Here is a 14,048-nt window from a genome sequence, read left to right as displayed (position 1 = left end):
TTATATGTCCCCAATTATTTCTTGGGCATCTAATTTCTCTAACTGTATTGAATTATAATTTCATTAAAGGCAGAGGAAATTCTATCGACTTCACCCCATTTTAGTCCTAATGAACACATGTATTAAAGGCAGCTCAGTGCCTTGTAGATAAAAAGCTTACAAAAAAATTCTTGTTGAACAAAAGAATGAATGATTAATCCATGACTTGATTTGAAGATTATATAACTGTACTGAAGAATATCCTAATTATATATTAATATTTTTAGAGATTCATAGAAGTTCAGGGGTGAAAAATATCTGAAGAATTATTTGGTTTGATGATTCCCAAATCTAGCTATATATCAGAATTGAATGGGGGTGTGTTGGGGTAGGATATCTTTTGAATGCAGACTCCTGACCTCCACCCCTAGACCAACCGAACTAGAATCTGTGTGTTGTGTGACTGCTTCTGCTGGGCTGCCAGGTTTTGGACCCATAAATGAAATCTGACTTTACCCAGTGTCTGACAACCCCTATTTCCTCTCTGTAAGATTGTCATAGTAGTAACACCTTTGCACACACTGGGTATGCTGTCTGGGATTAGCCAAAGCTCTAGCATTCTGGGGTTATTTTTTTTTTTTTTTTGTCTGAGTCTTTCCATACTTGAGTCTTTTTCTCCAGACTCTCTAGTCTCTAATTATCCTTCAAGCTTGCAGTGCCATCCGCCTTCTCCCCACTCTGCCTCTCACTGCTAACAAAAAACCATTGGGATGGGTGTGAATCAAGTTTGGGGACATTTGTCTAAAAAGTATATATTGAGAATCATTCTGTGCCACGTAATGGTCTGACAGCAAGTGTAAGCTCCCCACAGTCAAAAAACAAAACAAAGAAATATGATCCCTACCTTCATGAAGTGTACAGTCAATTGGCTAATAAAATATTAATCCAATAGTTATTAAAATTTGTATAAAACCACAGCTGAGGCTGATGGAACATCCAGAATTGTTAGGAAGGAGAGGTACATGGTGCAATAAGAATAATAGTAGGTATTGACCTATTTGGGACTTAAGAAGCACCTTCCCCAAAGAAATATTAATAATAAATAAGCTGAAAGCTATTTACAGGAATAGCACATGCAAAGGGTCTGTGACAGGGAGGGTGAGACCTGAAAAGAGACTCGTTTGTTGTTTCTCAGAGAGAAAGTAGGTGTGTGCAAGGAGGATGAGCTCACAAAGGCGACAGGGAAGCCAGGAGAGGCTGCTGGAAATCTGAGATGGGATTGCTACGCAAGAGGCCCAGGGGTGGGAGAGCTCGAAGTGGAGCTGATCAATATGCCAGATGCTTCTGAGAATCAAATAAGGTGAAGTCGTAAAAATGCCTACTGGATTTAGCGTCCAGAGGTCATTGATATCCTGTACAGCCAGGGCTGTTTCAGTGGTGTGGTGAGGATGAAAGTCAGGTTGAAGCAGGCGGTGGATGAATGGGTAGGGAGAACGTGGACAAAGAAAGAAAATCTCGTGCTTTTGAAATGCTTAGCTGTGAAGGAGAGGAGGCAGGTGAAAGGCTGACAGGGAAAGAGCGATGCTGAAGGAACTTAGTGAAGATTGGGATGATTAGCTCCTATTTCAAAGCAAACAGGATGGATCCAGATGAGAGACATTGAAAACACAAAAAGAAGGGATAGTTGACACACTGAGGCTGCTGTGATGGTTGAACAGATGGAGTGGTTGGCTTTAGAGAGCAAGGGAGGTGATCGTGGAAGCAGAGAAATAATAGGTACCGGACAACACAGCCGAGCACACTTCTTAAACCTCAGGAAGGGACTGCTCTGCCCCTGCAGCCATAGGGAGTTTCTTGCAGGCCAACGTTCTTTCCAAATTCTACCGATTGACACATTACTTGTAAGTATCACAGCCTCTTCCTCACTCCCTTCCTCCCTCTCTCTTTCTCTCTCTTTCTCTCTCTCTCTCCCCCCGTCTCTCCCCCCGTCTCTCCCCCTCCTCTCTCTCCCTCCTCCCCTTCTTTTTCTTTTTCTTCATATATTTCCCCTTTTCATCTCCCCTTTTTCCAGTTCTCAGACCACTAGTCCCTTTCCTTCCAAGCTTCCCGGCAAAATTCAAAATCTCTCACATCATATAGTATGCAGAAAAATTCAGCACCTTCTGCATTTAGCTCCAGTCATTCAGATAAAAATACCCAGAAAACCCAACCTTTTTCCATCAAAAGGTTCATAAAAGTCCAAGATAATTTTTTATCTAAACAGAGATGAGCTGTGCCTCTCCCCAAGAAGGCAGAAACCTCCTGCTCACTTCTATTTCCTTTAACAAAATTTATCCTTCTGAGTATACCCACCTTATAGAGCTGCTGTAATGATAAGACAAAATGATATGGCAGATCACTTTCAGTTTTAGATGGCATGGTAAAATCATTTTGCCTCATAACCCTCTCATAAACTACCCTAAAACGACAAGAAAAATGATAAGAGAAGCAGAAACTCCTTCTTTAATAAAACTAAGAGACAGCTATAACTCTGAACCACAATACACAAAAACATAAAGCAGATGGAACAGTGATGATATATAGTATCTGACTCACTTTAAACATCTGCTTCAGGTAAGTAATGAACTCAAAGTTCTTCCCTAAGCTGTGGATCTATATTTTATTTACATCTGTGAAACTAACGGAGCTATTTAAATGGCTTTTCTAAAATAAAGGCAAGTCTGTCCAGATGTAAAACCAAACTTTCATCTATTAAGAGCTCAAAAATATCTTGCTTCTTTAGTGATGGTAGCTCTTTAAGACAACCAATCTTCAAGGTTTCTAAAAAAATCTTAAGGTCTAGTCTCAAAAAACAGGGGCCCTATTTTTTCCTAAATATCCTGGATAATGCCCAATGTAGAATAAGTAATCCACAGGCTGTAACTTATTGTTTGGTTTATTTCTTGCTATTGAAATTGAAGGCTTCCTGTCATCCAATATGGCATCCACAGACATTCAGATATTACATATTTACCTTTTGGTTTAAGTAAAACAAAATTCAAAGGAAACATGGCCTTGAAAACTCCAAGGTTCTGCCTGACTTTTTTCTCACTAGTGCCATTGGACATTTGCTTTTAGCCTAGGCATGTCCTTTTGTGGGGCTTCTCACTGAGCCCATACCACTGTGGGGGAAGTGCCAAGTTGGCTTAGTATATAGGACATTTGGGAATTGTCTTTATTAAGGGAGTTTAATTGGTTTTCCCTGGGGTAGTACAAGTCAGGGCAAGATGTTCTTACTCCTACGTAATGAATATTGATACAGGAAGATGAATGGTAAGTGTTTCCACCCCTCACCCCTCAACCCTGTACTTTCCATAAAAAAGATTAAGCAGATGGCCAGATACTCTGAGCAAGGAGAGCTACAAGGTCAACTCTTCTTTTGTTCTGTTCCTGTGTTAATAGTGGAACAGAAGTGGAGGCATGGTTTTCCCTCAGAGTTCCCTCCTGCACAATAAACGTGGGCGAAATCCTTTCTCATCTGTACCAAGCCTCTCTGATCACCCTCAGAGGGAGTTTCATGTGGGAACATTTGCAGAATATTTGATAACTAACAGTGCTGTGGTTTGCAGATATGTGGTGCATATCCAAGAAAGAAAATTTTAGCCTGTGCACTCTGGGAATTGACTGACCTAATTAGTCTATTCAGACCTTTTATCATGAGAAAACAATTTATTCCTCTCTCAGCCCCATTTATGGTTAATGGAACAAACGAGAAAACAGGAGATTGGAGGAAAGAAGCTGAGTGGAGTGCACTGGGGTATAAGCTTGGGTTACCACTTTGGACTAATTACAGTATAAGGTTGATTTCAAACAGTGAAAATTCTAATTAAGAAACATTTTTAAAGAAATGTAATATTACCTTCAGACATGAATACTTACCATCAGTAATGGTTGAAAACAGGCAGAGGTCATTCGAGGCCTGCTTGAAGGAGCAGGAAAGGCTGTCTCCAAATCTGCACGTTGCTCACAGAAACCATAGCTGAAATGCTTGAACAATTTTGCATTCTTTAAAAGGATATCAACATAGACTGTCTTTGTGGCACCGAGAAGTTAGCTTCTTCATTCATTCATTCATGCAACAAATATTTTTTGAGAGTCTTCTAAGTGTCAATCACTGTTCTTGGTAATGAGGATTTAGCACTGAACAAAAAAGAAAATTCCATCCCTCATGAAGTTTTAGGAGAAACAGGCAATAAACAAGTAAATAACTAAAATATGTAGTATGTTAGATGATGTTGAGTAATAGGGAAAAATAAATTGAATGGGAGGAGAATAAGGAATAATAGGAGGGGTAGAGAGAAGGCAGGGTAATATTTGAACAAGACCTGTAGGTTATTGGGAAGAAGCCATGACTACTCTGGAAGAATGAATATTCTAACAGAGGGAAGAGCCAGTGCAAAGACCCTGAGGCAGGAGAATACTGAGCAAGTACCAGAAGCATCAGAGAAACTGCTGTGGTTGAAGTGGAGTAAATAAGGAAGAGAGTAGTAGAAATTTTATAGATAAGAGAGGAAATGGGTAGGAGTGGGGGATCCAGATTGCATAGGGCTTTCCAGAAGATTATAAAGGCACCATTGGTGTCTTGGACCATGGAGGTGTATGCAGTAAGAAGTGTAGCTTATGAAGTTTTGTAAGTTGAATATTAGATTTGGTCAAAGTATCTAGCCTTTGGACAGTCTCAAGTATGCTAAGGTGACTCCTCAAACAATAACCACTTACATAGTAGTTGGTGAGAATTGCCCTGGATGTTTGAAGTTGCAGATCTCATTGTAATTGAAATTGCTGGTCAAAAGTAGCCTAATTAGCAGAGAATGCGATTGCCTCCCTAGAAAGACACAGCATTCAACTATGAGAATATTTAGAATTAGTATAAAATGTTTAAAGGAATAAGAAACATAGTATCATGTTAGGAATTTATGCATAATTAGTATTATATGCATTTGAAGAAATCTGGTATCTTAGAGTAATAATCTTATAATTTCAATTTCAAATGTGTAACTGAATAATAGATTTTGATGAATGTTACTCAAGTTATATACAGTCCTAGAACATTGAAAGGACTCAAGTTGCACCATATTCAAAAACCTAATTTGATTTATCTGAATTACTTAAGTATTTTGAGAGGATTTGTCCATCAAACATCTTAACTTAAAAAACTAGACTATAGGGCTGGCTCCGCCCCTGCGCCTGCAGTCGCTAGGCGACAAGAAAGCGCCGGCTCAGTGTGGGCGGTGCGTGGGGGCACCGGAAGGAAGTCACCGGCGCTGGGAACTTGCTTTCTCCTCGATGATTGGGCGCCCGGCGGCATGGGCTGGGGATCCTGTGCGCAGAGGCTGCTGCGGCGGTTCGAAAGTCTCACAGCCGGAAGCCGCCGATTGGAGGCCTGGATTCACCTCGTAAGAAAAAGATTACTTCATTGTAAAGAAAATGAATGATTCCTCAAAAACCAAAGATCCTGATGTTCCAAAATCAGGTAATCAACGGTCTGGAAAAGGCCACAAAGTACGTTTCCCAAAGACAAAGCCAATAGGACAACGGATGAATAGAGACCTTTCAGCTCAAACAATACAGAGAGCTTGGTTTTCTCATGTAGACAAAATGATATTTCAACTCCTAAAACACACAATTTGTGCAGCGGAATTCTGTGTGACATATGACATACTGAAGAAAGTAAACCCCTTAGAGGCTAAGCTTGTTAAAGATCCTAGCATGAAGTGTAAAGTCAGATTCCGATTTAGTGGTGAAACATTTCCACCTTTCATCGTGTTTAAAATTTTTCTTCATACCGAAGGCCGTGGTTACAAGTATTTTAGTGGAAGAAATTTCTTAAAGCCATCAAGTGAGGCAGTTGTTGATGCTTGCAAAATGATGGGGAAAAATAAATTTTATCATTAAGTTTTGGAAGATGAACATCTTTTCCAGAAGTTCAAAGTAACCGATGAAATAGATATTGTCACCATGCAAGATTATATGCAGTATTCCAATCTTCTGGATGAGATTCCTGCATCTTCTGGTGGCAGAAATAACTACTGGCAAAAGTTAAGCCTAGAAAACATTCCCAGGACAATGATAATGTATGACATAGTTGACTATGCAGAGTCTGGAGTAATCTCAAACCGTCTACAAAAAGAAATGAAGTATCTGATACAGAGATAAAAAACAGAAGAGATGCGTCAGCACCAGCTATGGATTGTTTCTGAGATTAGGTGTCCATCTTTCTCAAGTATCCAACCTTTATATCGGCACTATCAAAAGCAGAGTCAAGTTAAACATCTAGGTCGTCAATCCAAGCAAGCTCAAATGAAAGTTGAAAAAATGAAAAAAGCTTATTTGGTTAAAGAAAAAAATGCTTCTGAGGTGACTGAACCAAAAATGGACGCAGCAGATACAAAGCAACGAAAGACAGTAGTCTTTTCCACCCCATCTTTTAGCATTGTGACAATTAATGAACTGGTGTCAGACAATGAATTGGAAAAAGAAAAAAAGGATGGATGTTCTTGGTATCAAGACTCATTTGTTGGTAATTCTCCATCATGTTAATGTACAGCTAATTGACAGAAAACCAAAGTTGTTTAACAATCTGCTTGTCTGTGTATAAATGATGAGTATGATTAATAAAGGAAAATAAAATAGGAAAACAATAGAACATAAACCAGGAAACCAACCTGAATTATTTAAATCCCCATAATAAGTGGTTGTAAATATTTACTAGATTTTTAATTAGAATAAGAAGATGAATATAAAACTAAAGGAAGAATTCAGCTTCAGCATCTGTAAGTATGATGAAAGGATATTAATAAGATATCCTGAATAATCTTTTCTGCACACAAAACTACCCTCAATTGTACCAAAATGCTCAAGTTTATCAGCAGTTGTTTACTTTGTGGTTTCCAGAACTCCATTTTCTTGCCTTGTTTCTTTCACTGCCCTTTTTCCCACTCACACCTTCAATTGCAGCATGTGTTTTAATGAAATTACTATTAGGAAAAAAGAAAGATTTCATGTGGGATCTTGACAAAATTCTGGGTGTGCCTGGGAGGGGGTGTGCAGCAGTATTCATGCTCTTTTTCCTGCCATTTGGTGGGCTTTCCTTTGTTAATAATTGTTCTTCTGGAAAACTGGAATGCAGCCCAGGCGAATTAATTTACAAGATTACAAGTTATGCACATCTTTTCTGGAGCAATTACTCTTCCATTATGCAAACTATTTTCTAAAATTTATCATTTTATAGCAAGAAATGTACCTTGTATGATAAAGAACAGTGTGCTCCAGCTTGTGTCAGGCTAATGAGATATGAATTAAAGGATAATATTTATTCACCTGAATTAATTGGATAACTATGTTGCTCCATTGGCGGGGAGGTGTTCTTAAATAGTCTTGAAACTTACATTACAATCTATATCTTGAATTTCTGTTTTTGGTGCATTTTAAAGCAAAGCCACTATTTGTGATGAATCATTCATTTTGTGTACTTCTGGTTCCATAGCCTTTTATGGGGTCAAATTTCAGAGCTTTTAGGACCTGCCTTTAGGAATGGGAACAGATCCCTAGAGTTCTTTGTTTATTTATACGTGTTTATTTCTCCCCAAATATATTAAGCAAGAAAAGAATTGTGAAAATCTAAAAAGATGGGCTTAAATATTGCTTGAAGATTTATAAATTTAATTTTTATTTTCATCCTATCCTCATATTTTGTTCTCATTCCTTACACAATTCATCAGTTCATGTTATAGATTTTATGACTTTTTTAGTTTGGTTGTGTGTGTGGTGGGGCATTTTCCTTAACAGTAACATGTGTTTTTTGCCAATATTTGTGGGGGAAGTTGTGGAGGTGGCAGGAAATGGAGAAAATGCCACCTTAATGCATGCCAGGGAAATAAAATTCAGAGGAACTATATGTATAGTAATCCTCCAATACTGTCAAGAAATTGTGACAGTGTTTTTTGAGAAAAAAAGTTTGATAAAACTGAGTGCTTTTTGTAAATAAAGGCAAAATGTTGGCCTTTTATACGTTTTGATCTAGGCTTCTTCAAGAGAGGTTCCTGGCACCATCACCATTTTCACCTGGTGAAAGGGCATCTCTTCTACTCAGAGCCCTCCTAATTCTGTCCCTGCTCCAGCCTCCCCCTCTCCCAGCTCACCAAGAGTTGTTCTCTCATGTTTCTATGGAAACTTGTGCCCATCTCTGTTATGACACATCACAATATATTGATATTGAAATATTATTTATATTTCTTGCTTCTTCATTAGACTGGAGTATCCCTAAAGACAAGATCTGTATAAACATATAATAAAAACATTATCAACAAATGAAGTCTGCTGTGATAGGCTCTGTGTGGAATGGAGGAGAAGGCAATCAGGAGGCCAGGATGGCAGGGACAGGGCAGCAGGAATTGGGAGAGGGTTTTACTGGGGCAGGGTGAGACAGTTCCAGAAGCTTTAGGGTGCCTGAATGTAGCAAAAGATCAAGAAGTTTAATGAAAATTGTCCTGGATTAGTGAAGAATTTGTGTGAGCAATGGAAAAAAAGATCACAATTTCTATTGATTTAAATACAACACAACCCCAAGACTGGATCACCAAGGAATTATATCTCTGTATGCTTCACAGAGAGATCTTTGTCCCTGTTGTGTGAGTTCTCAAAGCCTAGTGCAATGCTTGGCTTATAGCAGGTGTTCAATTAATGTTATTGATTGAATGTTGAATTGAACAGCTTGATCTGTGCCATTCTCTTCTTCACATGGGCTTATTTTTGGTCCTTGAAATAGATGTTTATGGATGATCACCTCTTAATATTCTGTATATTCTGGCTCCATAATACTGAGTGATGATCAACTATTATTAACCATCTGTCCAAGAAATTTGTACAAAGAATACTAAATTCTCTTAATAAATTTTTCACTTGACATTAAGGGGCATTTAAAGTTGATATCTGTGTCAGCAGCCCTAAGAGAAGTAATGTAAAACTTTTTTGTTATTAGATAAAATTACTGATCAACAGAAGCTCATATTACAGATCCCTGGATGTCAATTTCATGTTATTTTCCTTTTTACTCTCTATACATTACCTAACAATTACTTATATTATCCTTCATCCTATGTATTAGCAAATTTTTTAGTGCTAGGAGGCAGAGGGAGAATAAGTTATGCAGTCAAGTTGGTTGAGGGTCCATGCAGTTAAGAGAGAATCTTTAGGATACCGGACAATGCAGAGGAGCATGTACACTCTGGAAGCACTTCTGGAAGCTTCCTTTAATTTGGCACAAATAGGTCCATTCATCCTTCTTTAACTGCTCTGACCATGTCAGCTACTCTGATTCTCATAGCTAAAATAGCTCAGTGGGAAAAGAGGGGGTGGTGACAAGGGCACTACAAATGGAAATGACATAAAGGAAAGAGATTGCAGTGGGGGAGGGTGGCATTGACTGGGTGAGATGGGCTGGGAGGAGAGAGATGGAGAATAAACATGGCCATCTAAGCCCTCGGCTCTATAATTACAAGAATTCGCCTCAATGCAAATGGTCAACTCTCTATTTACCTACTAATGGCATTCTGCAATGACCTCAAAGCCCCACCTTCACACACTCAAACTAGTCCCAGGCTACTGAGATTAGAATAGAGTCAGACTGATTGTAGAGAATTTGTGTCAGAGAGTATCCCAAAGTCAAATGCAAGTGATTTGCTATTTTTTTTTCTTTATTGAATTTGCCTCTTTTCCTTCTTTAGGTGTGGTTAATTAAATATTGGCTCCCTATCCCTAAAATAATATGTATATAATAATACATATAAGTAAATGTTAGATAATGTGTTTATAATAGTGTCTTTACTATTCTGGTTTTAAATTCTCTAATTCACAAGTTCCCTATTACTTAAAGCTAATTCTTGCAAAAAGTTTCAAAAGACTTCTGGCTTATTTTCTTTCCCCCACAACATCTGGAATATTGCATTTGGTAGTCTATCTTGAACTTTCAAAGAATATTATATCATAATAAAAATCCATTATGAGCGAGATTTAGCATCTCTGACATTCACAATCTTGGATATCATGATGCTTTAATTTTTATTACAAGCTATTTCACTAGACCTTACTTTAGACTCAGGTTAAATTCTTTGGGGTTTGAAGCTGGCAGTAGGTTGTTAGTTTAGGGGATGAGTATATGAGCTCTTTAGAAAGTCATTAGATTTGAAATGTTGCAATGTGTTTATGACACACTATATCTGAACTGATAAATGATCAATCAGTTAGTATCTTAGGTTCATTTAAATCTAGTTATTTTACACTGTGATCTGTGAAGCCAGGTGTCCAAGGAGACCTTGGGGAAGGGGGTGAGGGCAGAGTAAGGGAAGGACATTGGGCAGGGTTTGATGCCTGCCACCCATGCCCACTTATACCATAACTCCTACTTTTATGTTTTCATATTTTAGGCTTTCATATAAATTTCTTTTGAATAAAGTGCTTCATGGCTTAGAGAGTTGAAAACCCCTAACATAAATGACTGTCATTGCTTGAATAACAATGTATTGAATCCATGTATTTGAGGCATTCAATAATCTTTTGTCATGCTCAGGCATTCTAATAGCTAAAGTAACAAAACTGGATACACTTTGCTTTATGGGTTAGATTTTATTCTAAATGCCTGGGAACTGTTCTTTCTTTTCCAAGTGTTCATATAATTTAGGCATATAAGTTTACGATCTCAGCAGTTAAAAGAGTTTTTCTTCCTAGATCCTTTTGGCCATGATTTGAACATACTACAAAAAGGTCATTATAAATGTTTTAGTAATTGTATCTGTTGTGATGTTTTCAATCACCATGATAAAAAAAAAACATTGAACCCTGACTAGTCTAGGGGATTTACTGATTCACATTCCCAAAGACAACAGAGGTAAAGCTGGTTTGGGTATGAGTTAGGGCCTCAAATGGATGTCAGTGTTCCATCTCTCAAGTCAATTGGCCCCATTCTCAGGCAGGTTCATCTCTAACAGTTGGAAGGTGTTTTTTAGAGATTCAGACCTCCATCCAGCCTTCTCAACAACTCTGGCAGAAAATAAAGTTCCCCACCAGTTAGGAAAAAAAAAAAAAATCTCAATTCTGATTCTCACTGGCCCAGAACATGAATATTCTTGAAGCAGGAAGATTGACTGTATCAAAAAAGATGAATTAATACCTTTTGCAACAATCTGGATGGAACTGAAGATCATTTCCTAAGTGAAGTATTGCAAGAATGGAAAAACAAACACCACATGAACTCACTATTAAATTGGAACTAACCGATGAGCTCACAAGTACACAGAGGGGAGTAAAACTTAGTGGAAAGCAACAGGGTGGGGGTGGAGGATGAAGGGAGGGGAATAAACCAACCTAATGGGTACTAGGAACACTATTTGGGTGACAGTCACACCTATAGCCAGGACTTAAGCATTACAAAAACAATCCATGTAACCTTAAACATTTGTACCCTTTTAATATTTTGAAATAAATTTTTTTTTTAAGAAAGATTGACTATTTTCAATTATGTGCCCAATCCTAGGAGCCTGGGGTGTGGTCAGCCCCATCTAAACCACAGAGACTGAGGGTGGATAAAGAGTGGTTTACTCAAGGGAACGTTAGAACATTGTTGACAAAAGAGGAAAATAGATGCAAAATCGCAAATGTAACAGATGTCCATTTCAGTTATGCATGACTTTTTGTCCCAAAAAGCCATGTTTTCAATCAATATTAAAAGTCTAAGATATTACTAGTAATCTGTTTTGCTGTTCAAAGGTCTTAAAAAAACAAAGTAAAAATAAAATGCTACATTGAAAGAGCTAAATCAAAACATTGAAAATTGAAATAAGCTTTAAAGGAAATCAATTATAATTTGATATTCTCTCTCTCTCTCCCTCTCTCTCTTTCTCTTTCTCTCTCTTTTTCATTTTTCTTTCTGGTAAAACCTGAAAGGCACATATCTTATGGTTTGAGGAATGAGAAAAGCTGATTGGGAAATGAAGCATTCATGTTACATATGCCACAAAAACATCTTCTTTTCTCCGTCCTCTTGCTTGTTCAGACAAAGAAAGAGCATAGGAATGAATTTCAGTAGTGGTAGTTCAAGCATTTCTTCTGCAGCGCTGACCTTCTGTCTCCCATTTCAGCTGCCTCTCTTGATCCTTCCAAAGACCTTGCCCAGGTTACCAGTGGAATCAAAAAATTAGGAAATCTTGCACAGAGGTGATAAATGGCAATCAGTCATCATAGGCTGTAGGACAATCTACATCAATGTAGAATGAAGTTGTTTTATGGCCCTTAGGGAAGAAACAGAAATCCCTCAAGAGCAACAGGGAAATACTACAATCTCATGATAGCCTGCTTGGGCTTTCCCATTATTTGTAACATAAATATTCATATAAATCAGATATTGGTATTTTTAAACTATCTGCCATTGTTTCTTGATTTCATGCCCCTGAGTTTTTAATTTCAAGAACTGTATCTTTGTATTTGGGGATCTTTCCGCCAGATTATGAATAACTTTCTTCTTTGGGCCTGACCCGGAGTTGATTCAGTTAAATGTCTTGAGATGAAAATTTCTGGATACTAAAAGAAATAAGTCAAATGGTTACACATCAAATTCTCTATTAATTCCTTATTAAAAATAATTCTTATGTTATTATCACTTTTCTGTCTGAAGATGAGGAACTAAGTGCTGAAGCCATACTGGGCTCTGAGCTGGTGTTTTGGTTCATGCTAGAGCACATGAACAAAGGCTGCCATAGCCTTCAGTTTAGTCTCTGCAAGGAATTTCTGGTACATCTGCTGTAGCCACTGGAAGGGGGTCTTTTCCCTTTTCACACTCTATCCCAGAGACTGGAGAACAAATGTTTTGGCTGATGATGAAAACCACTGGAGCCTCTACAGGAGTAATTTCATTAGCCCATGTAGAGACAAGGGCACAGTCTTAGATCCTTGAAAAAAGGGATATGCTTTTCTTTAAATAGCTTGGAAAGATATGGTTCCATAGGTGATGATAGAATCCCTAAAGAAAGGTATGGAATTTTCATATGTTACAAAACAGTGCTGTCCTGTACACAGATCATGTGTAAAATTTAAAACTTTTTTAAAAAGTGAAAAGAAGCAAGAGAATTATGTTATTAATATATTTTAACTAATATGTAAAAATACATAATTTCAGCACATAATCAATATAAAACTTAATGAGTTTTTTTCCCACTGAACTAAATCTTCAAAATCTGGTATGTATTTTGTATTTACAACCAATCTCAATTTGGACTAGTCAACTTTCAAGGGCTCAATAGCTGCATGTTGATAGTAGCAATAATTACAGTCGCTGGTATTGTACAGCAAAGTTGGAGTCTACTGAGAGCAAATACACAGATATTCTTACATCTCAAGATGCAATAACCTGTAGCATGTTTTGCTTAGGAACAATGGTCAAAAATTATTATTCTGCTCTCGGAAAAAGTCATTCAATGTCAGATTGATTAGAATGTTCAGGTTTCAGAGTTGGGTAGGGGGCGGGGGCGGGGTACAGATTTTCCCATAGATCTGCTATAACATCTTTCTAAACTTTGTCCATACAGTTTTTGTTTTGTTTTGTTTTGTTTGGAGCTTTTAATGAGTTACCAATTTTCTTTCTTAAAATGAGACAGCCTGACATAAATGATTTCAGATAATTTTTAAATATGGACTGTGTCTTTTTTAGACTTATGCTCTTGTTTCCTTAGATATCATTAAAGAAACTGCTATGGGGGACGAGAAAGAGCATAACTATTTCTATTCCAGAATATTTTTACTTTATAACCTCATGGTTGATAAGGTTATGACAATTAGTCAGAATATAAGCTGTATAAAACCATGTAATTACCTGTTCTTCAATCAGAAAGTTGATTAGTTTCCTTAGTAATCTGTTCATTTTTCTACCTCTTCCTACAACTTTCCTTCCTGGTAAATCTTTTTACTGTAGGTGTAATAAAAATTAAAGTCTAATTTTTATTGTAATAAGTATATATATGCACATATATAATTAGGTAATG

The 14,048-nt window shown here is 37.4% G+C and overlaps 1 protein-coding gene across 1 annotated transcript; it reads left to right on the top strand.

The window, feature by feature from the left end:
• The first annotated feature begins 5,445 nt into the window (after positions 1 to 5,445).
• Positions 5,446 to 6,558, top strand: LOC138397316 (uncharacterized protein CXorf58-like). Its single transcript, XM_069491249.1, is given in 1 exon segment — positions 5,446 to 6,558. A coding segment is annotated over 1 exon segment (1,113 nt).
• The last annotated feature ends 7,490 nt before the right edge of the window (positions 6,559 to 14,048 follow it).

This window comes from Eulemur rufifrons, chromosome 16, assembly GCF_041146395.1.
Source record: "Eulemur rufifrons isolate Redbay chromosome 16, OSU_ERuf_1, whole genome shotgun sequence".
NCBI classification, from domain to species: Eukaryota; Metazoa; Chordata; class Mammalia; order Primates; family Lemuridae; genus Eulemur; species Eulemur rufifrons.
The sequence above is the reverse complement of the archived record's forward strand: the minus strand, read 5'-3'. Positions and strand labels throughout refer to the sequence as shown.